Genomic DNA, 24,005 nt, shown 5'->3' on the forward strand with positions numbered 1-24,005 from the left:
AAAACCTTTAAAAAAATAAATAAAATAGATTCTATGATTGTGATAAATTTTATTATAGGTTGGCAATACCCTTCTGTCCCTCTCCTCCATGAGAGGAGTACGCTTCCCTGCCCCGGGGGAGGTTGGGTTTGGCCAGGCTTGTCTGGCTTTGGCCAGTGGAAAGTGACCAAATGTGACACGAGCAGCAGCTTCAAAAGTGTTTGTGTGGTTTGGCTCAGACCCTCGCACTTCTGCGCTCTGCCACGCAAAGAAGGAGCTTTCGGGAAGCCGCTAGTCTAGAGTGAAGAAACACCGAACACGCTTGAACCCCAACTCCAGCCTGGAGCCAGGCCCAGCTGAGCCTCCAGGGACCTGCAGTGTCCAGAGCAGGAAGTTCAAGTTCGCTGGTGTAAGCTTTGGGGGTTATTTAGCATTCTTGAAGCAGAACTTGACCAAGACGGGGAGGAATAGCCTTAGACCCTTTGCTCAGCTTTACCAAATCTTGTCACTGATCTCATATTTGTTTCCGGTTCTTTTTTGTCTTATGAAATAAGCCATTTTAGCATCTTCTTGGTACCTTTCACTAATCCCATACGTTCCCAAATGTAACCACTATTATGCTGTTGGTGTTTATCCTACTCATGTTTATTTTAAATGTTTGTGATATATTTACGCATCTATAAACATAATCTGGTCTTGTTTTGTAAGCTGTAAAGCTTTACATAAACACCAAGCTCTATGCATGCTCTGTGATTCATTTCCCACCCACTCGCACACTGTATTTCACAACATGGACCCTTGTTGAATACACCGGCTTGAGTCTACTCGCTCTAACTGTTGGCTTTATGTATAATACTGTATATGCCACGGGGTACCTATTCTCCACTGGTGGACATTTTCATTGTCAAACATGAACAGTGTTGCCAGGAACGTTGCAGTACCTTGTTGAGTACCTTGCTTTTCTCTAAGACTCACTTCTCCTCTGTGTGGACTCAGCAGAGGAGTGCCTGCCTGGTCGACCTTCCACACATGCAATCTCTAAGGTCAAATTAGCCAAGAGTTGCTAGTAGCTCTGCTCCAGACTCTTGCTGGAGCTGCTTCCCAGGATGAACCCACGGCACCCCTGGCCTTGGGCACCTCTGATTTCCGCCACTGGCCTCTGGCAGTGGGGCCGGTGCCCTGAGATTTGCTGGGAACCTCTGAAAGCACTTTCTACTGCTCCTTCCACATCTTACTCACCAATGCAAATCCTCACACTTTATCTTTTTGATCATTAAATGATTTCAAGTTCCTGGTCAGGACTGAAATGGTGGTGAGAGAGTTAGAGGAGTGAGTGAATGAAGACTCTGTTAATCGGCGTCTTTCTTCTTCACACAGCAATTTTTCTAACAGATGCAATTACATTTGAGAACTGCAGAGAACAGAATCTTATGTTTTATGTCTTTATTCATCATTTTACAAATGGGATTCACTGTAAAAAGGAAATTGCCTTTGTGGTTCAGTTCTTCAAGCTGGAGTGCTCTGAGTTTCAGTTTCTACACCAGCTGACAGGGCCACCTCGTAGCTGGCAGGCAAGAGCCAGCTGGGGAGGGAGGCTAAGAAATCAGGTAGAGTTCCTTTAAATCCAATATATTTTTATTCTTTGTAAATACAATGAGTACAACCTTTTAACTTCACAAATCAGTTAATTCACTTTGTACAAGAAAAGTTTTACTCATCCTATGATAGTCCAAGTGCTGAATATTTTTCCTCAGTGCTAGTACCTAATAAATCAAAATGGGAAAAGTACAGCAGCTATTTTAAAATGGTTGTTTCTACATTTCCATAAGTATAGATTCATACCAAAGGAGCAGCTTATAGTGTAGGACGGTGTGTGTGTGTGTGTGTGTGTGCATGCGCGCGTTCAAGGCTTTACTAGAAACCGGTTTTCTGAAAGGCATTGAAGAGTCTCAGGCTGTTAGCAATGGATCAATCAAGAAACATTTTAGCCTTCATCTCCCTGTGGTTCCTTCTGACATCATGTCTCTGTTCGTTTACTCTGGTGTGACTCGCTGAAACACGAGTTTGGACCCCCATCGCCTTTGGTTTCAGCACTTTGTTAACGGGACAGCGATCTGCCTCATCCTTCACCTCCACTTTATTTGGTTTTGCTGTTTTTATTCATCCTCCCTCAACTTGTGTTCTTTCAGTAAAGCTCTTCTATTTTTGAGATGTTATCCAACCTGAAGTCCTGGTGAGAATCTCATTTTCGTCCACCAGTTCCTTGGACAAGGTTGCCTGGCCTATGGTATTGAGGAGGAGGAGGAGGGGAAGAAGAAGGAGAAGAACAAAAGAAAGAGAAAGGAGAGAAAATAGAGAAAAAGCAAGTCTCACGGCATAAGCTACCTTTCATTTACTAACTCAGTCCTGAAGGCCACTTCATGATGTATTACGATAGAAGAAAAACTTTTGATAAAACTTTTGCTTTAAAACCTAACCATTATTTTTTAAAATAAATTCTCCAACGTAAAATAGTTCTGAAGGCTGCCGTATGATGTTATACACAGAGCTCTATTTGGTTACCCAACTTCGTACGCTAAAAAGGAAAAGAAAGTTCTACTGATGGTTCAGCTTTTGAGAGTTCAGCCCGATCTTCCAGGTAGGAGGCAGAATGGCACGGCCTGCGGCAACCCCTGAGTCAGGGGCCCCCCTCCCAGGGCGTGGCAGCAGGGAGTTCTCTCTGTTCGGGTGGTCCTGTGACGCCCCCTTTCCTTCCCCGCTGCCCCACCCTGGGGGAGGCAGCAGGTCAAAGCAACTGGAACTGTTTTGTGTCCACTGGCATGTTTTTCTGAAGGCTACACATTCCCAGGTTTATGCTTCCTTGAAGGGTTTGTTAGTTGAGGCTTGTTCTCTGTGGGTCGAAGTTCATCAGATACTGTCCCATCCTGAAAAGCGGGGACTCGGAGCTTAGATATCACTGGATTTGTACATATCTGAAAGCAGTCTTGTAATTGGCACGTTGCCAATGGTTTTTTTGAAAAACACTTCTTCTATGGTTGATGGACTAATAGATCGTAAAGCTGGCAAAAGCAACAGGAGTTTTCCAAAGCGACAGGGTTGCGTGGGATATCTGGAAGAGGAGAAGCCGCGAAAGCAAGGTAAGACCCATTACTCTTGTCAAGTCATACCCCGTACTTGAAGGCACACCCTCTTCCTGGCTGGGCCTCTTTACTACCCCACCCTCCCTGCAACGGAGGCCCCCACAGGCGCTTCGGGCCCTGCTCTGCAGGGTGAACAGTCGAGGCATGAAGAGCCTAAATGATGCTGCCAAAATCACGTGGTGACTGTCTCTACATTAGCAAAGGGCTTGCATTTGGTTTGGAGGAAAAGTAATTTTAATTTTTTTTAAAGATTTTATTTATTTGTTTGAGAGAGAGAGAGGTGAGAGAGAGAGGTGAGAGAGAGAGAGGGGTGAGAGAGAGAGGTGAGAGAGAGAGAGAGAGAGCACAAGCAGGGGGAGCTGCAGGCAGGGGGAGAAGCAGGCTCCCCACTGAGCAGGGAGCCTGATGTGGGGGCTCGATCCCAGGACCCCAGGATCATGACCTGAGCCAAAGGCAGATGCTTAACCGACTGAGCCACCCAGGCGCCCCGGAAAAATAATTTTAAGAAACCTGGGACTAAGTTCGGGTCAGATAATACACTGAAGGCTGCCAGGGTAGGAAATCACCACGCTGCTGAGGATAAAGGTAGTGCTAACATCCACGTTTTCTGATTCGCAAGGCTCCTTCCTCAGGCTCGTTCCCTCAAATAAAATGGATTCCTTTTCTAAGCCATTCTCCAAATTATTATTCAGGCATTATACTTAGTCACTCTCAGGAATAATTCCGTCCTTATTACACTGCAAATTAAAGACTAAGTTCTGTTGGGTGGTAGTGCCATCCAACTTTCATGTCAATGAAATTGGCATGTAATTAAAGATGTGAGAAATTGCTTAACAATTTCCTCTCTTGATGCCCAACATACGTCTGTGCTCAGATGGGCAAGTTCAATTTTCTGCTGCCCTTAGATGCCTGTAACCTCACTGTGGCCCAGATGCTCCCTCCGTCAATTTTTTACAATCAGCTACCTATGTATTTCACAAGGAGGGCTCCTGCCTCTACGGCACACCACCCAGAAGACTGCACTCCTGGGGCACCTGTCTGTAAGTAAGCCAGGTTTAACCCCTCCCTAGCCACAGCATGCTAGAAACTGACAGATATCAAAACTCCTTCAGAGGAGTTAGGGGGTTAAACTCAGCTGAATGCTGAGTTTAACTAACCAGTAACTTCACCCAGCAAATAGAATCTAGGGGAACAATTGTCACGGTTGTCTCTTCGCTTTGGGCACCTGGGAGTCCCTCTCTTCAACCTGATATTAGGCTGGTAAGTCTTTCTGGGCCTCTGAGGACCCCGTTTGGCTCTTTTGCTGCCCCACTTCATTATCACCCATGGACAAGGACCACCAGACCTTGTAATCCCAAGACCCACATCTCCCTTCTACCTTACTCTCTTCAACAGCTCTGTTTCCCTTCCCAGGGTCAGGCCGAGAAGCAAGCACCCTGCAGTGGGTGGGAGGCTGTGGCTGCCTAGAGAGGCCTCCACTGTGTCTATAGCACTCACACAACATGCTGGGTTTCCCACGGTGTTTGTTCACCGTGGGAAATAGTAACTTCCAGAAAGGATGGATTTGGGAGAATGGTCTATACCATTAGCTCTTGACTTTCTGCATGTAGATTATCTACTCACCTACTCACCTACTTCTTTTATTTCCTAGTTGGGAAGGGACTGGTTAGTCAAGAATGAATTGTCTGTTCTTTGTGGAGTCCTGTACTACCTAGAAACAGTAACAGTGTGTGTGTGTGTGTGTGTGTGTGTGTGTGTGTGTGTGTGTGTGTGTGTGTGTGAGGCAGAAAGAGATAGAGAGAGTCTAACTACTCAGTATTATTTTTTAGAATATCTATGTCCCTGATTTCATCCATTAGCATAAATAACTGGAAGTTTTCTTTTCAGGCATAAGTGTTCTGTGTCTGTCACAGATCTGTGTATTTGATCTTCAGTTATAATATACAGTTTGTGTGAAACGCCAATTCCTAGCCTTTTCCTTATGTCCTAGATAATTAGAGAAGTAGCCTACAGAGCTGAGTTCGCGATTTTAACAATTAATGTATAATTAGCTCAGTTTGCAATACTGACTTTTCATTTCAATTTCGGATCTTATTTTTCTAGATGGGAAAGTGCTAGAGCAGAATGTTCTCTGATTGAAGGAGCTAAGAAATAAGGCATATGCCGTTTTGTCCTATGTATGACTCTAGGTATTAATATTAATTATAGGGGCGCCTGGGTGGCTCAGTCAGTTGAGTGTCCGACTCTTGGTTTCAGCTGAGGCCATGATCTTGGGGTCTTGGGATGGAGCATGGAGCCTGCTTGGGATTCTCTCTCTCCCTCTCTCTCTGCCCCTCCCCCTTCTCTAAAAAAATTAAATTATAGCTATAGCTCATATCATGAGATAAAAATTCCTTGTCAAAGCAAATGTGTTCCTTCAATGAGTAACTTCTTTGTTTTGAGGCTGGGGAGAAGTAGTATACTTGCCATTTTCCTAAAATAGACTTCTGTTAATATGTGGTTGAACTCTCTCAGGTCACCCTAGAAGAAACTTCTGCTGGGCCCTGCCCTCTCAGACTCCCCTCCCTGGACTCTGGCATCTCCAGTGCCTCTACCACAGTCCCTGTGCTGGCTCTCCTCGCAGCCCTTCTCCCCTGCTGAAGGCCTGCCATTCAAGGATCGGCTCACATGTTATCTCCTCCATCACCCAGCCTTTCCAGACTTTCCCTCACCAACTAGAATTCGTCTCTCCCCCTCCCCACTTTGCTTTTTCTCTCTTCGCTGGTCTGAACTGAATGAACACTTTTGTCTACTTCATTCAGTGATAAGGGGGAAGTGTCTTCTTCTTTCTGGTGTCCCACAATGCTCACCAGGAGCCCTGCATGGAGTGAGTACTCAGCAAAGGCTTGACTGAATCAATAAGTGGATATCATATTCTTCTCAGTGTAATGTTCTTTATACCTTAATGACTTTAAATGTCAGAGTCAGTCATGATATACAAGTTAGTTTTTAGTGGGCAAAAAGTGCCCAAATTATGTACTGCTCCATTTTTATAATTCTGAGCAAATATTAAGTGTTTACTATACATTCTGAAATTTAACGTGGATTTAAAATTGTAAAACCATAGCACTTTAATTTGAAGGCCATGTACACAGGCACTATCACTCAACATAGTTTCAGTGATATTCCATGGACAGGGAACAGTTTTATTCATTAGTGTTCAAAAGAGGATTTAAAACAGAAATAAGCAGATTCATAGCAGAAGCAGTATCACCCCCAACGAATACAACTGACTTGGGATTTCTCCCACCCCCACCCCTTAGGTGAGGAAGGCATGAATTGCCTCTACCCACTCAATTTAGTTACTCCCAGCACAATATCTGTGGGTGATGTTGAGATGATGGAAACAGGTTTCCATGGGCTTCCTTTCCAGGTCAATCTAAGAATAAACAATACTAAGCAACTCTGTTCTAACCTCGGATCTACTGCAATCCTAACTTAGGAAGCTAGCAGGGTTCCACTACTCTTTTTTTTTTTAAGATTTTATTAATTTATTTGAGAGAGAGAGAGAATGAGAAATAGAAAGCATGAGAGGGAAGAGGGTCAGAGGGAGAAGCAGACTCCCTGCTGAGCAGGGAGCCCGATGTGGGACTCGATCCAGGGACTCCAGGATCATGACCTGAGCCGAAGGCAGTCGCCTAACCAACTGAGCCACCCAGGTGCCCAGGGTTCCACTACTCTTTAAGAGCCTTGCTTTTTTTCATCTGAAAATGAGATCACAAAGTCTATACCTCTTGGTGGACTTGTCCATTGGTGGGCCAGGAGGAGCGCTGCTGGAGCCCCGGGGGCTGAGCGTTTCTACAACGAGCCAAGAACAGCCCCTGCCAATGGGCTCTGCTTGGCCAGAAGATGCCTGATGGATGCTATGACTCAAAATAACTCAATGGATACCAGTCACCAAATCTAAACAGCAGTCACCATGGGGTTAGAGATGGCCTCTCAAGGATGATGCAAATGTGTCCACATGTTTTGTTGGATCTACTTGTTCAGCCAGGCCAGCCATACGGGGTCTGGCAATGCTTTTGCTTTGATAATCTAACCCGATCTGCTCCTCTCACCCACCCTGCGAGATAAGTGAGATGCTAACTATATTAACTGGCGGGCAACAGGGTAATTAGTCACAGGGTCCGAACTGGCTTATTACTGCCTGCTCACACATTCACAATGGAAGCAATTTTTTTTAAGTACACGGTCAAGGCAAACAGGAGTCACCTGGTATGGATGTAGCTGTTGAGGGTTAGCTGGGCCTCATCTTGAAGGGCTGCGATGGCGGCAGCATTCCGGAAACTTCTCAGCTCAGAACCACTGTGTGTAGGAACTAGAAACGAAGACGGGGGAAACTATGATAAGCAGCACAGGAAATGCAGATGGGAAGGCACCTCTCTGGAAATGGATGGCCAGCAGAACAGGTAGCACCCCCACCATGGAAAACGGGGCCAGCCCAGAGTATCGGCTCCCTTAAAAAACATCCCCTCTTTTTGCAATTATCGGTCTGGACTCTGAGGTGGCTGAGTGAGTGAGGTGGCAAACCTGGGGAAGGAGAGGAGGCGGGGGTTTGCGTCAGTTTACCAGCTTTGAAAGTGACGATGCATTTCAGACAGGCAAATTCGGTAGCATCTAACCGGAGTTGTCTAAATCGGGCCACCACCTCTTGTAAAGCTTGTATTTCAGATATGATCTTGTTCAGCTTCTGGGAATCTGTGTTGTCACCGTTCATGCCTAGAATAGAAATAGGGAATAAATGCTCTAATATAAGGGCATTTTCACGATTTAATATTGATTTTTGACAGAATTCTGCATATCAATATCTATTCAATTGTCACTCTAAGATATCTGATTCCCTGTAAACTGGCTATATTGTATGAAAGTTAATGTAAAATCTTCTCTTGGATGATGACAAACACAGTAATTTGCATTTAAATAACAATGCAAGCAGTCATGAATACAACAAAACAACATTATTTGCATTTAAATATAGATTTATAAGTGACAGGTATACTCTATTGTTCAGCAGGAATTTGTTATTCTTTACATGTTGTTCTTTTTTCAGTAATGTATTTTTATGGTAATTTCTACAACAAAGTCATTAAATTGTGCAATTCTTACCAGATACAGCCAGTAGAGTGTTAGCATCAACCGGAATGGCCCATTGTGCTATTCCTAGAACAAACAGTTCTCTCCAAGCATCTTCCAAAAGCATCAGCTGTCGTACAATAGATGTATAATATAATATAGTGTGTAATTTATAAATTTACAAACAATTTCAATATGTAAATTTCCATTATTTTAAAAAGTGCTTTAAATGCCTGTCTTGGTAATTTTTCCTCTGAATATTCCAGCTTTTCCTTTATTTTCCATATTTTCCTTTTTGAAAAGGTGCCTAGAGATAAGCACAGGCATCTGAGAGTCAGCCATTCCAATTCCCCAAACTTTGCTTCCTTTGAAAAGGGTTTACCCTTCTTGGCCTTGCATCTATTCATTCCCGACCACCTAGAAACTTCTCCAGAGACCCAGGCTCTATGAAATGCCACCAGCAGCTCAGCAGGCAGATCCCCTTCATATAAAATGCTGGTATTATCAGGGTTGAGGATTACAGACTAAGCGTGCAGATCTGGGCCCCCATCTTCCTAGAGGGTTGGGGGGCTGGGCTGGGAGAGAGAGAGAGAGAGAGAAAGAGAGATCACTAATTCCCAAGAGGCATGCAGGGAAATCAGGGTGTAATTATGTTAATCGGGTTTTGCTGAGTTTACCTCATCTCACTGCCTGATTTTTCTGAGACTCATAAGTGGACAGCATCAAGGTGCTTGTCATTTTCACTCTAATAAAATGTGCTACTGAATATTTAAAATGAAAATCTGGCTCCTTTTCCAAATTAAAATACTGGATTCCACTTCATTGCAGTTTGCTTGTTGTTGAAGGGTTTCCACTGAAGGGCTAAGTGGCAAACAGTAAGTAAATTTTGTTTGTATTAAAGAGTATACAAATACCGGTTTTCAGAGAAAGTAGCCAGTACACATGTGCGCTCACACACACACACGCACACACACACGCACGCACACACACAGCAAATGGTTAGAGTCAACCAGCAAACCTGGTCAAAGATAGAAACTAACTATTTTGAAAAAAATCTGTTTTTGAAAAATCTCTCAAAAACCAGTCAATTCTGGATGATTTATGTGAAGGTATTTCCTTCTGGGAGCTAAGAGCTGAATTGTGAAGGCTTGTAACCAAAATCACAATCAGACCAAAAAGGTTTAATTTTGAAAATGCTTTATTTATAGTTTTATTGCATTAGGTACAGAAAATAATACTTTAAAATGCCAGGTAAACAATATCTAATTCTGATCATGTCTGAAAGTCCAGGCTATGGAAAAAAGAACATCCCATGCTAGAAGATTAAATGTTTTGAGCACATTGCTAGGTCTCTCTGTAGGAAACATACTTCAATATTAAAGGGCACCATTATGCTTTAATTAGGTATAAAATGAACTAAAGATATAAGCCACTTGCTTTCCAAAACTACTTATTAGCCCTTTGAGAAATTTGTCATTAATTTTCACGAATGTACTGGTAGCGGCCAATGGTTATGAACCCTTCGTTTTCTTTCTTTCCCTTAAGATTAGAAAAATTCTGGCAGAGGTTATTTCTGAGATCCCTAACAACAAAATTTCTGGCCTTCGTTATGATGTAATTTTAAGCAGCATATACTTTTTCTCCCTCTGACTGTCATTTACAACCACAGAATTATGCACAATGTCCATTTGTTTACAAAATCTCTAAAAGTACTTCAAGAATTAAGGGAGATCCTAGCCAGTAGGAGGTGTGCAATGCACCCCATAAGCAAACATGCTCATCAATTAGTGGTCAAGGTCGTGAGTATCACAATGGAAAATATAAAGCTGTGAACATAAAATAATGAGACTAGCTCTGAAAATCTTACAGGCAAATACTCTCATCACCTATTTCTCTCAGGTCCCATATTCTTAAGAAACATTGTCTTATTAGCAATTTTAAATGTCATTAAGATTTTTTAAATTTGTGATTAAATTTGATGTTTCAGTTAAACCTAAAAAAAGAGAGAGAGATAATGTTTTTGTATATTTGTTTTTCATAGACCAGATCCAACCTTCCTGAAATAACATAATTACCTTTCTTAGTAAGGATTCCATAGCTAGATATTTTGAACCCATCGTAGGAAGCTAATAAAAATTGTTTCCTCATTGCTGTTAAGAATGGATGCCTGGCCTTCAGGATTTATCCAGGTGACCTCCAGTTTCATAAGGCTGACCACTGTTGGTTTTTTTTCTTTCCCCAGTCCCCTTCCCCAAAAGCTCAGTGCCCTCTTGGTCATACCTGGTCCTGCAAAGATAGTGTGGAGAAAGCTGGTACACTCTTAGCCCACTTGATGCTCATAAACAGAAGCCTGGCAGCTGATTCACACACGGACTCTGTGGCCACTTCATACAGATACATTGGGGTCCCATTCACTTCATGGGGGTACTGAGCGGGGAAGAAAGAGAAACACCAGGGAGTGAGGAAACCACAGCTTTGCAGGAAGAGCCAAACTTTTAATTTCCTAATTAGAATAGGGAAGGAGATAGGCATTTGGATGTTCTGCTTCAACAGGCAGTTGCCACTGGTAGACAAAAAACAAACATCTATATCTATAGAATTTGAGAAATAATAACCACTGGGAAAGGCCCATTTCCAGTCTTTGGGGACCTGTTCCTTCCAGAGGGGCATCTGGCTTTTCTATCCCCTGCAGCAAATTTTCCTCCGACGGAGCCAAGTGCCAGGCCTGTCTCCCAATTTAGACAAGAGCTGCTTGCATTTGTGTAAATAAAAATAGATGTGAAAAAAGTATAAATTAATAGGCATCCCAAACACAAATATGCATATGAGTATTTTTAGAAAGGATTAGTATATTATGGAAATATTTCAATTAGACATCTTAATCATTCACAGAGCATTCCCATTCATAACTGACAACATATTCATAACACTACTTTCCCAAGCTTATTATACACATCAAGGGTAAGAAAGCAATATTAAATATTGTGCTTGTGCGTGTGCCCAGGTGTTTGGCTTCCCTGCAGTTTGGGGCTGCAGCTGGCCCTCCCCTTCGCGGCCTGGAGTGGGTGCTTTGGGTAGGTACCAGCTGGAAGCCTGGAAGGTAGTCCCTAGGTGGCAGCCTTTTGAAGTGGTTCAGGCTGTGGCCCTGCTCAATAGAGACTCAATCCTGGTACAAATACATGCATCTCAGAAGAGGGTGAAGGGAGAGCAGAAGACCAAGCCAGCTTCCTCAAACTGTCCTAACAGGTGAGCTCCACCCGTTGTTGCTGCATTAGGGACCCACAGCCTTGCCCCAGAAAAACAGATCCCTGCAATCTGCCACACAGGGACTCTTCTCTGCCAGCTGCAGCCAACTCCTTTCTCCTAAAAACAGAAGTGCTCTTCTGGTCTCTGGAAATACCGAGGTTGCCCCTCAGTTCAGCCGGGACTCCACACCAGGGCATTGTTTAAAGGTGCGAATTCCTGGGCCCCACCTCAAACTTGCTGAAAGGGACTCTATGGGGGATGAGCCAGGGAGTCCACGTTGTAGCCAGCTCAGAGAGTGACTCTACTGTCCACTAAAATTTGAACACTCCCGGCTTAACAGAGGAGAGTGGGGGACCGACAGCTCCCTGCAGAGCCCGACCCTGAGCACCACGCGAGGTCGCTCTGTCTTTGGCTTGACCCCATCCTAGCTCCGGAGAGATGGGTGCCCCCCACACCCGCCCTCAGTTGGCCACCAGACTCCCTAGAGTCCAGCAAGGGCACGGACCTTGGGCGTGGGCTGAGCCAGGCTCACGAGAGTCTGCCGCTCCGGGGTGGCGGACACAGCGGCCAGCTCCAAGCCATGGGGCTCGAGCTGCGTGACTGCGGTGAAGAACGCCGGCGCGGGGAGCGCGGCCGAGGGGAAGTGCGCAGCCGCCCCATTCTCTTCCTTATGTCCACGGAAGTAGAGGGCCACCTGCTTGCGAATGGTGGACGTCCGAGGCCCCCGCTCGTGCTGCACGGCTGCAGAGACAGACAGATGGACGAATGCCCAGGATCAGAGACTCGACAACACTTAGCTGCTGCCGAGCTCCCGGGCCAAACGCGCCGTCTGGGCAGGCAAGGTCACTCAGAGGTGAAGAGAGGGGGGGACAGGGATGGGTGGGCGGAGGACGCTCTGCGATCTCACTCTTAACACTGCAGACATGAGAGAGCTGAGGCTGAGAAAGGGAGCCCGACCCCAAGTGTCACGATAATGGCCAAGCCTCCAGCAAGACTAGGTGTGTTCTCTTGTGTTCAGGGCTCTTCCCCACCCAGGGGAGGTCGCAGAGAGAGACCCTGGGCGGGGGGGGGGGGGGGAGTAGTTGGGTATCCTTGTCACTGACAAAGGGGAGAGGGAGCACTGTGCCCAGCCAGGCACTGCATCCCTACACAGACTTTTCCCGCTCAGCCCAACCGGCTCCCCCCACCTCCACCCCCCCGCGGAAAGGGTGTTTGGCCTCCGAGGGCCTCCGGAGAAAAGGACCCTAGCCGGGGACACATTGGGGGATGGAACGAGGGAGAGCCCGTCTTGGAGTGTGCTGGAGGAAGGCAGGGGAGATGTGACAATTACCGCCAACAGTTTAAACAAACAAATTAATTCAGGGCAATCTTCCGCTCGCAGAGCTTGACAACTTGTCAATACACAAGTTCAACAGGTTGGACGTTCCCTCCTGCTTCCTGCGCCGCTGAGGAAGGAGCTCTCCCCAACGGGCGCTGTGCCTCCTGGAGCTGCCACCCAGCCCGGACCGTGGCCAAGGCAAACCCTCTCAGCATCCTGTTCTGAGGCCCTATTCCTCCCTCCCGGCCATGACCCCGGCCCCCGGCCAGGCCTGGGGCGCCCTCGCCAGGCCACCACTGGGCACGCACTCGGACTGCGCTCTCCGCCCGAAAAGCATCTGATGTCCTAGTTCTTGTTGAACGAGTTTAAGAGCCTTCTGAAAGTCGGGTGTCCGAGGCACCCACAGGCGTCACCCTGCCTCTCCAGCCCCTTTTTGTAGAACCGAGAGAAAAAGCCCAGATCGCCACAGTGGCCGTCCTGGTTTGGGAATCTTGATGAATTAACAAACACGGGCTCGAAATTCCGCGTGTTTGTGTCTCTGCCCTTCCTCCTCCAGCACAGTCTCCCAGTCCCCACAGTCTCCAACCTCGGAGACTATCCCGACAGCGAGATCCTGCGGAAGGCTAACAGGCTTAGAGGTGGCCACAAAAGGGCTGCAAGGAGAGGTGAGAAGAGGTATTAGGACGAGGAGCAGGAAGTACCGCGCACGTGTGTGCCCAGCAGAGCGGGGTCCCGAGAGCGCTGTCTTCGTGGGGGTGCTTGTGGGGCGCAAGTTTCCTATGTGGGTGTGGAGCATACCTCCAGAGTTCAGTGGGGTGGGGGTGGGGGTGGGGGCTCATGCAGAGAGACGGAAGGATAAGACTGAAAGTCCGAGGCCAATTCCCAGCATCTGGAAAGAAGTGCTCCAGAGATGATTTACATGCATTGGAGTGCCATGTATTTTCTGTACATATAATTTACTTACTAGTCAACCAACATTAGAGAAATAAAAAGCTGTACTGATTACCATCTTTGTTCATGTTGACTTCCAAACACTTCTTCAGCCGACACGCCCTGCACTGGTTTCTGTGCGTCTTGTCCACCGGGCAGCCTCCCTGGAACAGAGCGCAGGCGGTCAGCGGGCCCCAGGGCCTTTAGACTGGAGACTCGAAGCCAGCACCGCGTCAGGGGAAACGTGGAGGCAGGAAGGGACCCCGCCACCGATCTCGGAGCTGCAAGCCTGGGTCCGTGAAACTCGGAGGCCTTGGGCACGAGCAGGGCTAGGTTGGGAGAGGGCCAGGATTCCCCGGGGCTCCTTCAAAAGGAACAGCCCCTGACCCTGTGAAAGTGGATAAGGAGGAAAAGTCCTTCGCCATGCAAGTGAAGGGTCAAAGCGCCTGGTTTGCCTGACTCTGCCGTGTTGGGAGGAGAAGCTCTGGAGGGGAGCTTCCGCCAGGCTCGGAGGTCGTGGAACAGGGACGAGACTTTTCAGGACCGAAGACAGCGACCTGGCCCCAGAGGAGGAGGCTTCAGAGCTCAGTTAGGAGCAGGCTTGTCAGCCAGGATCCTCACCACGCCCCTCTCCCATCAACTATTCTTTCCGCCTTTGGGTCTCGAGTCTACTTCTTTCTGTCACTTGGGGCGGGGGGGGGGGGGGCATTTATTTGTCGGATACATATTTCCCATTTATTCTTCACTCTCTTGTTTCCTCACTCCTGGTGTTGTACTTGAAGCCATCCTTATAACTAGCAGGTTAAAGTTGTCTTAAAGACTGGCCTTAGCCCCAGATTCATGGAAACACAGCCATTCCTGGAAGGTGAGGCAGAAGCCAGAGTGGTTAGCAGGGCAAGGCCTACAGAGGTGAGGATGGGAAGGGAGGAGCCCAAGGCCTGGGCAAAATCTAGAAATGCCCATTATGTAAATATGACCAGGAAGATAATGTGATGGACTGTCTGACAAAATGATAATATGGACTGAGAATATTGGCATGATAACTGGAAAAGAAGAGCTAATTACTGCCTTAGAAATATTTATTTGAGATGCACGAGAAAAAATGTTCTACCTAATGCAATTTTCTGGAAAGATATTGGCTATTAGAAGAAGAAATTTACAGAGAAAATTTCTTATGGAATTCATTCCGTGTTAGGTGTTATTCCTGAAGGAACATATACATAGATACATAAAGAGTCATATCTACATATGCATTTTATACACCAAAAATATCTAAGAAGTTTCGTGCTCTCCTATATTTATATGACTTGCAACTGTTACAAGTACTGTAGGGATAAAGAGAAAAAAATAAATGTATTTTTATTTTCCTTCATAATCTAAAAAATTCACATACTGTGAATTTGGGGTAGGCACATTTTCTGAAATAACCTTTAGGAAAAGATTACACACCTGAATACATTTTTTAAATGAGATCCCACCCTTCTGATTTAAAATATGTTGAGGTATTTAAAATAAAGGCAGGGCAGAGGTTCGTAACAATTTCTATATGTCCTCATTACTGTTGATAATAAATTGGAATATTGTTTATCTAGAAATAATTTTTGCTTTCTAAATGAATTCTTCAGGGCATCTTTGCTGGCCAGTGTAATAGCTGAATGTAAAGAGGGTTAAAGAACTTGTTATTAAATGCAATCGTATGTCTATCTTCATATGATTATCTTCCTAGTATTCTGATAAACAAGCTAATGCAAAATGGAAGCCTTCACTTGTTCTTAGGAGTGTCTTCAAATCAGATCACATGTATATAAATATCTGAAGCTTGAGAGAAAGATGAGTGCTTGAGCTCAGCCCATTTATTCTCTCTGCAAGGAGAGGACACCAAGCCTGATGAGTCTATTATCAGTCCTTTACAAGGACTTGGACTGATATCAATATGTTCGAATTGATAGCCAACCCCTTTGAAAATATCAAGCATCACATCTGAGATTTTGATTCCCTAATTCTGTGCATTGCATAAAATTAAAAGGTAATTTAAGTAGAAGCCTGCTCAAATCTGATGACCCACAGCAATACTCCATTCCTGCGGGGCTGTCGGGATACAGTCCTGCATGTGTATAATGTGATGTGTCCATATGGTGATCTAGAAACTGATACAGAGCTGGGTACCCAATTAAACGGGAACCAGGGCTGGAGTTCAAAATAACTTATCCAAATGTAAGTATCTTCTTATTTTTGTTGATAATCCAAATCTATTGGAAATTGATATGAGCAGACACAGCTTTAGAAAAAAGAGTAATTCGCTAGCTCCAGACAATATGTGTGTGTGTGTGTATATGTATATCATATATAAATATTAATTAGTGAAGATGTTTTACCATTTTGGTTACCAAGGGATGACTTCTGACTAATACACTCTCCAGGGTCTTCTTGGGAGTCAAGGTGGTAGCTCTGTGCTGAGAGTGTGTGTGCCTGACCTAGGAAAAGGCAGTGTGGAACCAAAAGACTGGTCTCCCTAAAATGATCCCATTACTGAGCTGGAAACTGAGTCAGGGGGTCCTACTTTTTCTTTCTGGAAGCTTTGGCTCACTCTCAGCCCGTGCTCTAAACTCCCTTGTCTTTTTGAGACCATTCTGCCTGCTCAAGACCAAAACACAACCAACCAGGCACATCTTCTAAACGGAGAAAGAGAAGATATGGGACGCTTGGAGAGGATCCCAGTCACCCCTTCCTTGAGAGCCTTCTCTTCTTGCCCACTCTGCCCTTTCCTGACAAGGCCCAGCTAAAGCCTCATGGAAGCCGAAGCTCCACTGCTCACTTCCAGTGCAGTCCTGCTTCTCCGAAGTTGAAAGGACAAAGCCCTTCACACAGCAAGTCCTGTGCTCCAGATGGCCACACTCACCTTGGGTGGCAGCCTTGCCTGGGACGCCTTGTGCCTTTTACTTCTGCCACGGCAGGCAGGGGTCAAGGCACCGAGCTGGGGCTGCTGCTCAGAGCGGGGGAGCGGGGTAGGGTGCGGGCAACACAACGTAGCCTTTCCTCCAGCTTGCAACGTGTGGTTTAGACTCTAAAGTTCCTTAGGCCCCCTGGGCTGGCTCTAAAGCAGCTGGGTGAGGGCCATACCCAGTGTCAAAGTCTGGGAGAGAATTACAAAAAGCGGGGTGGGGGGGGTGTGTGTGCAGGGAGGAGCCCGGATTTCAGATTCCCCCCTGCACACTCCTGTATCTTCCCTTACCTCTTCCCGCCTTTCCCACGCGGAAGGGCCTCCGAGAGCTGAGGCGGGAAGGAGGGGAGAGGAAGGGAGAGGTCAGGGCTCGGTCTCTCCTCAGCAGCTTGGAAACTCGGAGGAGGCCTGGGCACAAACAAAGGAGGGGGAGGCGGCGAAGGGGAGCCGGCCGCGCGGCCCTGGCCGAGGTACCTGGTTTCCGGATTTGCAGACATACGTCCTGTTCCTTCGGATACTCCGTTTGAAAAACCCCGAGCAGCCGTCGCAGGCGTAGACCCCGTAGTGTTTCCCCGAGCTGCGGTCGCCGCACACTTTACAGGGGATATCTAAAATACGGCCTGCAATAGCAGGAAAGACAGGCAAGGGGGGAAGGGACGACAGGGAGGGCGGAGAAGAGGGAGGCAAGGGGGAGCGGGAGAGAGAGAGATGCTAAGCAATCTGACCTCTGAAGGGATTAGCACTGAAGCTGCGGTAAAAGCAAATAATGAAGTGATTTTATAGCCAAACTTTTTTTCCTTGAGCAAGTGTCAGTTTCCTACAATGAGCATTATTCATGCACCGCTACATGTATTTGGGTCTCTTCTAATCGCCGAGACCCATTTTGGAATAAAAGATTACAGCAGGCCGGGGCGGCAGCACGGCCCGCCGCTGCCTTTCTGCTCCGCGGAAAGTTTGGCCGCCTCCCTCCCCCGCTCTCGCATTTAACAGAGAAAGTTGTTAGCGCGCGAGGAGACAAACTTGAAATGTAAAAGGGGAAAGAAGAAAAACAAACACGGCTGGAACCGGGGATGGCAGCTGGAAGGCAATCGAGTTTTCTCTGAGCTGCCGGGCGGTTGTTATTATTAGGATTATTATTGTAATGCTAATACCAGGATTATTAATGATAATAAGGGTAGTGGTAATTGCCCAACTTTCGCTTTACCTATTTTAAAAAATGCTTAGTGGATCGCTTTTGAGAAATTATTTCTTTTAGGGAAAAAAGCATTTCCCCCCCAAAGTAACTAGCACCGGGCTGGGCAAAGGAGAGAGCGGCGCGTGCGCGGTTCCTTCGCAGGTTAGCGCGGGACAGCCACCCGGCCCTACCCCCTCCACTCCCCAAGTTCTTCCTCTGAGACCCACCTCCTCACACCAGATCGCGGGTCGGGTGGGTCCCTGCCTGCCTGTTTTTCCTCCGCTGTGGGAGGCTGATATTTTAAAGGAGCTAGCTGGTTTCTCTGGTCTGCCCTCCACCCCTATTGGCCTCGACGGTCGCCTGGCTTATGAGAACTTTTCTTGGAATCCCCTCAAGCCTGGGGTGGCTTCGGACCTCGGAGGAACGTTAGGGAGAGGGTGGTATTCCAAAATTCAGGAGGGAGGGAACTCTTTTCTCTAAGGTTCAACAGTCCAACCAGCCTGAAGCGATAGGGACTTAGAAATCTTTCCTCTCACGAAGTATTAAAGTGGCCACACTTTGATAATAGTAATGATGGTAGTAATAATTAACTTCTTTACATTAAATTTTCCCGTTGCGACTCCACCCAAGGCCTCCAGTCTGGGCCCGGAAGGCCTCCGCCTCTGTGAAGCTGGACTGTTGCTGCCCGGAGCACTCAGGTTGGGGAGCGCTATCAGGCTGGGGTGCAGGGAGGCGAGTCAGAACCCCCCGGCCAGGGGAATAGAGGAGGCCAGGGCACCACGTGGGGAGGGCCCCGAGGTGGAAGTGGAAACTTGCTCGTGGATTCCGAGGCGTCCTGGCGGGCGCGATTCCTTGAGCAAGGCCCTGGAGGAGCTGCTGGGGGCCGGGAAGGAGGGGGGCATGGAGAGCCCAGCGGCCTGGGTGGGGGTAGGGGTTCGGTAACGACCAAGCTCGGCCGGGGTAATTACAACCCCGCCATAGCACCTGCCTATAGAGCCACCAGTGACCCGTCAAAAAGAGTAGCATGGGAATTCAGACGGCGACAAAGGCCGGTGGGGGAGGCGCGCGGCACGGCGACCACCGCCTCGGCGCTCCCTTTCCTGCAGGGTGGGAGGAAAGGTTGTGCTGGGGTGGGGGGAGGAAGTGGCTGGAGAGAGCCAGGCGAAGCCACAGCGGGGCTTGTCCCTCTCCCCCTTGGGCCTGTCGCTGGGCCCATGGGAACTCACAGGCACCCAGCAGCCGGGGACTTGAGCTCAGCTGCATCACACTCACGCTGCAAACAGTAAACTTGGTTTCCTTATTTTGCAACCATCCTTCCCAGCATGACACGCGCCCTCTGGCTGAGCTGGGGTCCATGTTTGGGATTCAACAATCCTGTCGCCCCAGCTGTCCTCTTTCCGGTGGCACTTTTGATGATGCCAAGATGAGGGCGCAGAAGCACCAGTTGTGGTGTTTCTCTCCCCCCCCCACACACACTTCCCATCCAGACAGGAGGACAGGGACACACCACATCTCTGGAGAACCCCATGGGGCGCAGGGAGGACCGGTGCGGGGTGGGTGACCGCTCTCCAGCTGGGGGCGGGGGTCGGGGCTCCTCGACAGTCGCCCGGAGGGGCCGCCACAGCTGCGGGTGGGTCCTGCCTCGGCGCAGACCTCCGGGGCCTCGGCTCCCGGGGCAGATTAGAGGCCGGCCGACTTGCCTGGGGCGGGGCACAGGAGGGAGGGACGCGAAAATTCCGGGGCAGAGCGGGTCTGCGCCTCAGACTCCGCCACCCAGCCACGTTAAGGTGACTTGGGGTCACCAGACAAGCTGGTTGACCCCGTTGCAAAGCTCCTCTCATTTAGCAAACCGAGCGAGCTCCGACGTGAGGCAAGCGGGAGTTTCCTGAGGCTGGAAAACCGTTCTTAACTTCCCTCGCCAGGGGGTCCCCTCGGGGCTTTTTGTGTGTCATAATTGCCTAAAGATATATGGCAGCTTCGATTACTGTAATTACCATCAGAGGCTGTTGAAAGAAGTTAGTCTGGGCTGCAGGGGTGACTGGCCGGGGTCTTGTTACCACCCAGGCGGGGCTCCCGGGTGACATCGCTCTGCCCTCCAGCTGTGCGAAACCGAGCGAGGCGGGGGCTGCAGACCTCGCCGCCCGGCTCGGTCCTGACCTCGCCCGCTGCGCGCCGACCTCCTCGCCGCCCGGTGCCCGAGGGCCGCAGTTTTCGGCCCGGCTGCCGCCACCTGTCTGGAGAAGGCCGGGATGCAGCGGCGCCGCGGGAGGGGGCTGCCTTCCTGCGGGCCTGAGGAACTTCCCCGGCGGCGGCCGAACCTGCCATGGGTCTCAGGCTTCCGAGGCCGAACTCAGGCTCTTGGGAAGTTGGAGAGCGCCCAAATTTCCCCAGCATGTCACTCAGCCTTTTTTTTTCCTGAGTCCGGATGGTTTGCCTGAGTCCCAGTCCACCAGACGCGGGTACGGCCCCCAGCGAAGCGAGCCGCGCGCCTGTCCCTTCCCTCTATTCCAAGGCCTCGTCTTTTCAACCTCCCCCCAACACACACCAACCCCGGCGACTCCACACCGCAAGTGGACGAACAAGTCTGAGGCTCCTTACTTCTAGGAAAGGAGGCGAGGGCCTGTCACAGGGCGAGGTAGCAAGGAGGCCTGCCAAAGCCCGCGGGCTCTGGTTTTTGCAATAGAGGCTCGGAATGCAGCAAAAACGGTTTCCTTCTGCGCCTCTAGGAAGGACCTCACACGCCAGAACGTGGGCCACAAAAAGCGAGCCCACCTCGCTTCCCTGAGAGGAGAGCAGCCAGGGCCAGCGTAGGCCCGAGGCTAACTGGAAACGCCAGGCCTCTGCAAGGCTCTGCTCGGATTTGGGCTGCTGCAAAGTTTCCTTCTTTCTTCCCCCTGCCCTAGTTTAAACATTTCTCCTTTTCTCTTTTTGTTCACGTTCACTTTACTTGAATTTTAAAAATGGTAACACCCAAACCAAAGCAACCGTTTAAAGTAAATTGCTTCCCTCTTAAGTGGGACTTCATCATCAGTCCTCAGAAGTATCTTGGATTCTCCCAACTTTCAAAGACTCGGGACAATGAGGGCGAGTGAGGGGAGGGGGCGTTTGAGGAAAACACGGAGTGCCCCAAATGCTATGGGCGAAGGCAACAAGGGCGGTTTGAGAACTCCAGGACGTGGGGACTGCGACAGGGGCCACCCCCAGCCTTGGGCCCCCGGAAAAGGCAGCTCCGGGCCGGAAGGCGAGAACTGACATGCCCCGGGGAGATCCGAGCCTTGCGACAACGCCCGCCCTACGCGGGCTCGGGCCTCCACATTCTCGGGTTCCGCTGGCACTGGGCCGGAAGATGCCCTCGCACACACACTTAGCCCCACACTCTGGCGTCTAGGGGCAGTTAGACATCAGCCGCGGCTCTCCATCCTGAAGGGGAGCCCCCAGCTAGGCAAGTTTGAGGAAGGAGAGGAGCGCGCGAAGGGAACAGGCCGCACACTCCTGCCTCGGCCGAGCTCCCGCTCGAAAAATCCTTGGGATTAGGGATTTGGTCCCCTCTTTGCTAGAGCGGTTCGCCATACTTTAAATTCCCCAGTTATGACCTACGCGGATTTAGGATTAAGGAAAATGTGACTTTTAAATTGTTTCTGCTTCCCAGTTTGCAGGATTATTTGAAATAGCTAGAAACGGGGTGCAAAGCATTCCATTCAAATCCGCTTTGCGCAGAGTTGCTTTTGCGCGCTGGAGCTCGGAGTTTTGAGCGAGCGTGTTATTGTGCTGCCGCCTGGAGCTGCGGCCTAGTTCCCGCCCCCGTCGCCCCCCCCCCCCGCACCTGGTGGCCAAGCGGAGACAACTCGCGGGACTGGTGGGCAGCATGGGTCTCAACCTTCCCACCATACCAGGGCGGGGGGGGGGCGGGCAGGGGGAATCAAGCAATCCAGAGGTAACGAAATTCTTCCCTCACCACGAAACATCCCGACTCACGGTCTATGAGGAGCTGGGCCAAAGCGCACTCGCCGCCGGAGTCCCTTTCCCGGGCTCGGAGCTGCAGCGCTCAGGGCAGGACTCCCCGGCCTCCCCTCCCGCCCGCCCCAGGCTGCGCTCCTGAGCCCCGCGGCGGCCCCAAAGGTACCCACTTGTTGATCCGGCCGGCTTGCTCATGCTGGCTGTCCCGGGCCGGAGCGGTTGGTGGGCGCTGCCCGAGTCCCGGCCGGCAGCGCCCGCCTCGCCGCCGGGCGCCGCCGCTCTCCAGCCGCCCTCCAGGCTGCAGGCTCCCGGGCCGGACAGGTGGGTGTCGGTTGCGCGTTGCGCTGCTCCCCGGGCGCTCAGAATTCGTTCCACGGTGGGAATTTAAGCATCCTCAAGTTTCTCCCCCGCTCTTGCAAAACCGCAGCTGCTGGGAATGTTGCTTGGTACGGACACACGCATGGACAGACAAACGGAGAGAGGACAGGCGGATCGAGGAAGAAGGGAAGAGGACAGCAAGAGAGGAATAGTGAAGGACAGAGATGGAGACACGAAAATGGTCTTCCTATGGAGCAAAAAGGACAAAATCCCTCTCTTTCCCCATTCCTGTCTCTCAGTCTTCAATTTCTCCTACATTAGGCATGCGGAGTGTGGCCAGATCTCTACAGACCGCTGCTCTTTTAAGGAAAGAAGGAAAACACAACCGCGGTCTCAGGCAGATGGGCTCCGCGCTGCCCAAACCTGAGAGCGGAGTGGGAAACTAGATTGCCGGGAAGTCTTCCGAGGGAACAGGCGGCCAGGTCCCAGTTTCCGGGGAAAGCCGCGCACAGAGCGGCAAAGGGTCCCCGAAGTTCATTACCCCGTGACTTTGTGCTTGTCGCTGCGGGCTGGGTCCCCAGTAATATCTCCAGAAGCGCTCTGACAGGCAGCCGCGGGGAGGGGAATAGGGCGTCCCTGGCCCACTTAGCTTTTCCCCCAACTCCTGGCGGGGTCTGACGTCAGCCATGTGCGGGGAGGGGAGGGGGAAGAGGGAGGGGGTTAAATGCTAATGATATTAATGAACCTCCAAGCGGCTCCGAAAGAAAATGCAGGCGCTGTCGGAGCTGACGAGTTAGAGTGTGAATATGGGACTGTGGCTCTGTGCGTGCGTGATGGTGAGGACGGTGCTGCTCTTGTAATAAAAATGAATTATTATATTTCATGGCAAGAGGGAAGGGGAGGGGGGATGGAGCATTCTCAAAACGCTCTCCCCCTTTTCTCCAGAGCGCCAGACAGATTCGTGGAAGAAACTGGGTGGCTGTGTGTTTGTGTGTGATTGTGCGCACCGGATATGGCCATGTGAGTTGGTTCATTCTTGGTCCCGTGCCCCTTCTGTTGGGTAAAACTTGGATCTGGTCCGAGGTGAGTAATTATTCATTTTGCAACTACCTACGGAAAGTTGTAGCTGAGGACGCTGTGTGCGGACTTGGGGCCTGGGATGGGGTCTGCGGGAGGCTCCGCGTTCCTGCGGCCTTCGCGGAGTCCGCTTGGGCACCAGCTGCGGGGAGGGTGCCGCCCGCTCCCCAAAGCAAAGCCCATCCCGAGCAGAGCGAAGCTCCGGTCGCCTCCATTATCTGCCCTGGAGCGACTGGAGGGCAGAACTTTCCCTCCTGCAGCTCATCCCCAGAAGGCTTCCCTGGCTCCCCCTCTCCAGGGAGCGTCCGGGATTCTGGAGAGCTTCCACCGCCTTAGGCCCCCACCCCTCCCGCCAGCCTTCCCCCGATTCCTATGCTCTCGCGCGCCCTGGTCCCTGCGCCGCGCTGAGAGAGCGCACGCCGAGGGAGCGGTGATCCCCGATCTCTAAGAGATTAATTCTTATTTAAGCTCTCCCAGCAGCTTGAACTTGTCGAACAAGAGCTTGCCAGGCTGTCCTCCGGGCGGGGGCCGGCTAGAGGTCAGGGGTCACACCTCCTGCGCTCCCGCCCTCCGCTCCGCGTTTGGGGAGGAGGGGGGCGGGGAGGAGAACTGAGATCAGTGCTCCGCAATTCTACCCGCCCTCCCCTAGCCCCACTTTCTCCAGACTCAGGGTCAACCCGGGCTTTCGTTGAGAGTTTGAGTGTGCAAAGTGAGTGCCTGCGTCCCCCGAGCCCTCGGAGGGCGCAGCAGCTCCTCCACCCGGCGTCTCCGGGGCGCAGGCTGTGCGCTCCTGTAGGCGGCCTCAGCACGTGA

General features: G+C 49.9%; 1 protein-coding gene and 1 pseudogene across 1 annotated transcript; one reads left to right on the forward strand and one right to left on the reverse strand.

The window, feature by feature from the left end:
- Window positions 1-1,414: 1,414 nt before the first annotated feature.
- On the reverse strand, window positions 1,415-19,196 carry NR2E1 (nuclear receptor subfamily 2 group E member 1). The gene is made up of 10 exons (XM_088023745.1): window positions 19,067-19,196; window positions 18,619-18,828; window positions 17,141-17,286; window positions 13,802-13,889; window positions 11,983-12,218; window positions 10,512-10,658; window positions 8,265-8,361; window positions 7,728-7,877; window positions 7,371-7,476; window positions 1,415-3,088 (listed from the first exon to the last, which is right to left on the reverse strand). Exons 1-10 carry the CDS (start codon window positions 19,194-19,196, stop codon window positions 2,926-2,928), a joined length of 1,473 nt encoding a protein of 490 aa, XP_087879871.1. The 3' UTR covers window positions 1,415-2,925.
- Window positions 19,197-20,265: 1,069 nt separating this feature from the next.
- LOC148164072 (uncharacterized) lies at window positions 20,266-22,542 on the forward strand (annotated as a pseudogene).
- Window positions 22,543-24,005: the final 1,463 nt, after the last annotated feature.

The sequence above is a fragment of the Eumetopias jubatus genome, unplaced genomic scaffold (genome assembly GCF_037043125.1).
Source record: "Eumetopias jubatus isolate StellerSeaLion01/CBP00866 unplaced genomic scaffold, mEumJub1_p1.0 scaffold_6, whole genome shotgun sequence".
NCBI lineage: Eukaryota > Metazoa > Chordata > Mammalia > Carnivora > Otariidae > Eumetopias > Eumetopias jubatus.

Excerpts from the sequence above, each read along its gene's own strand:
- NR2E1 (XM_088023745.1), bottom strand. The coding sequence starts at position 19,196 with ATGGACCCCAGCTCAGCCAGAGGGCGCGTGTCATGCTGGGAAGGATGG. Across the intron at positions 17,287-18,618 it reads CTCGGGGCCCTCCCCACGTG|GCCGTATTTTAGATATCCCC; the intron begins GTGCCCTGGCCT and ends CTGCTATTGCAG. Across the intron at positions 3,089-7,370 it reads AACAGCTACATCCATACCAG|ATATCCCACGCAACCCTGTC; the intron begins GTGACTCCTGTT and ends CTCCTCTTCCAG.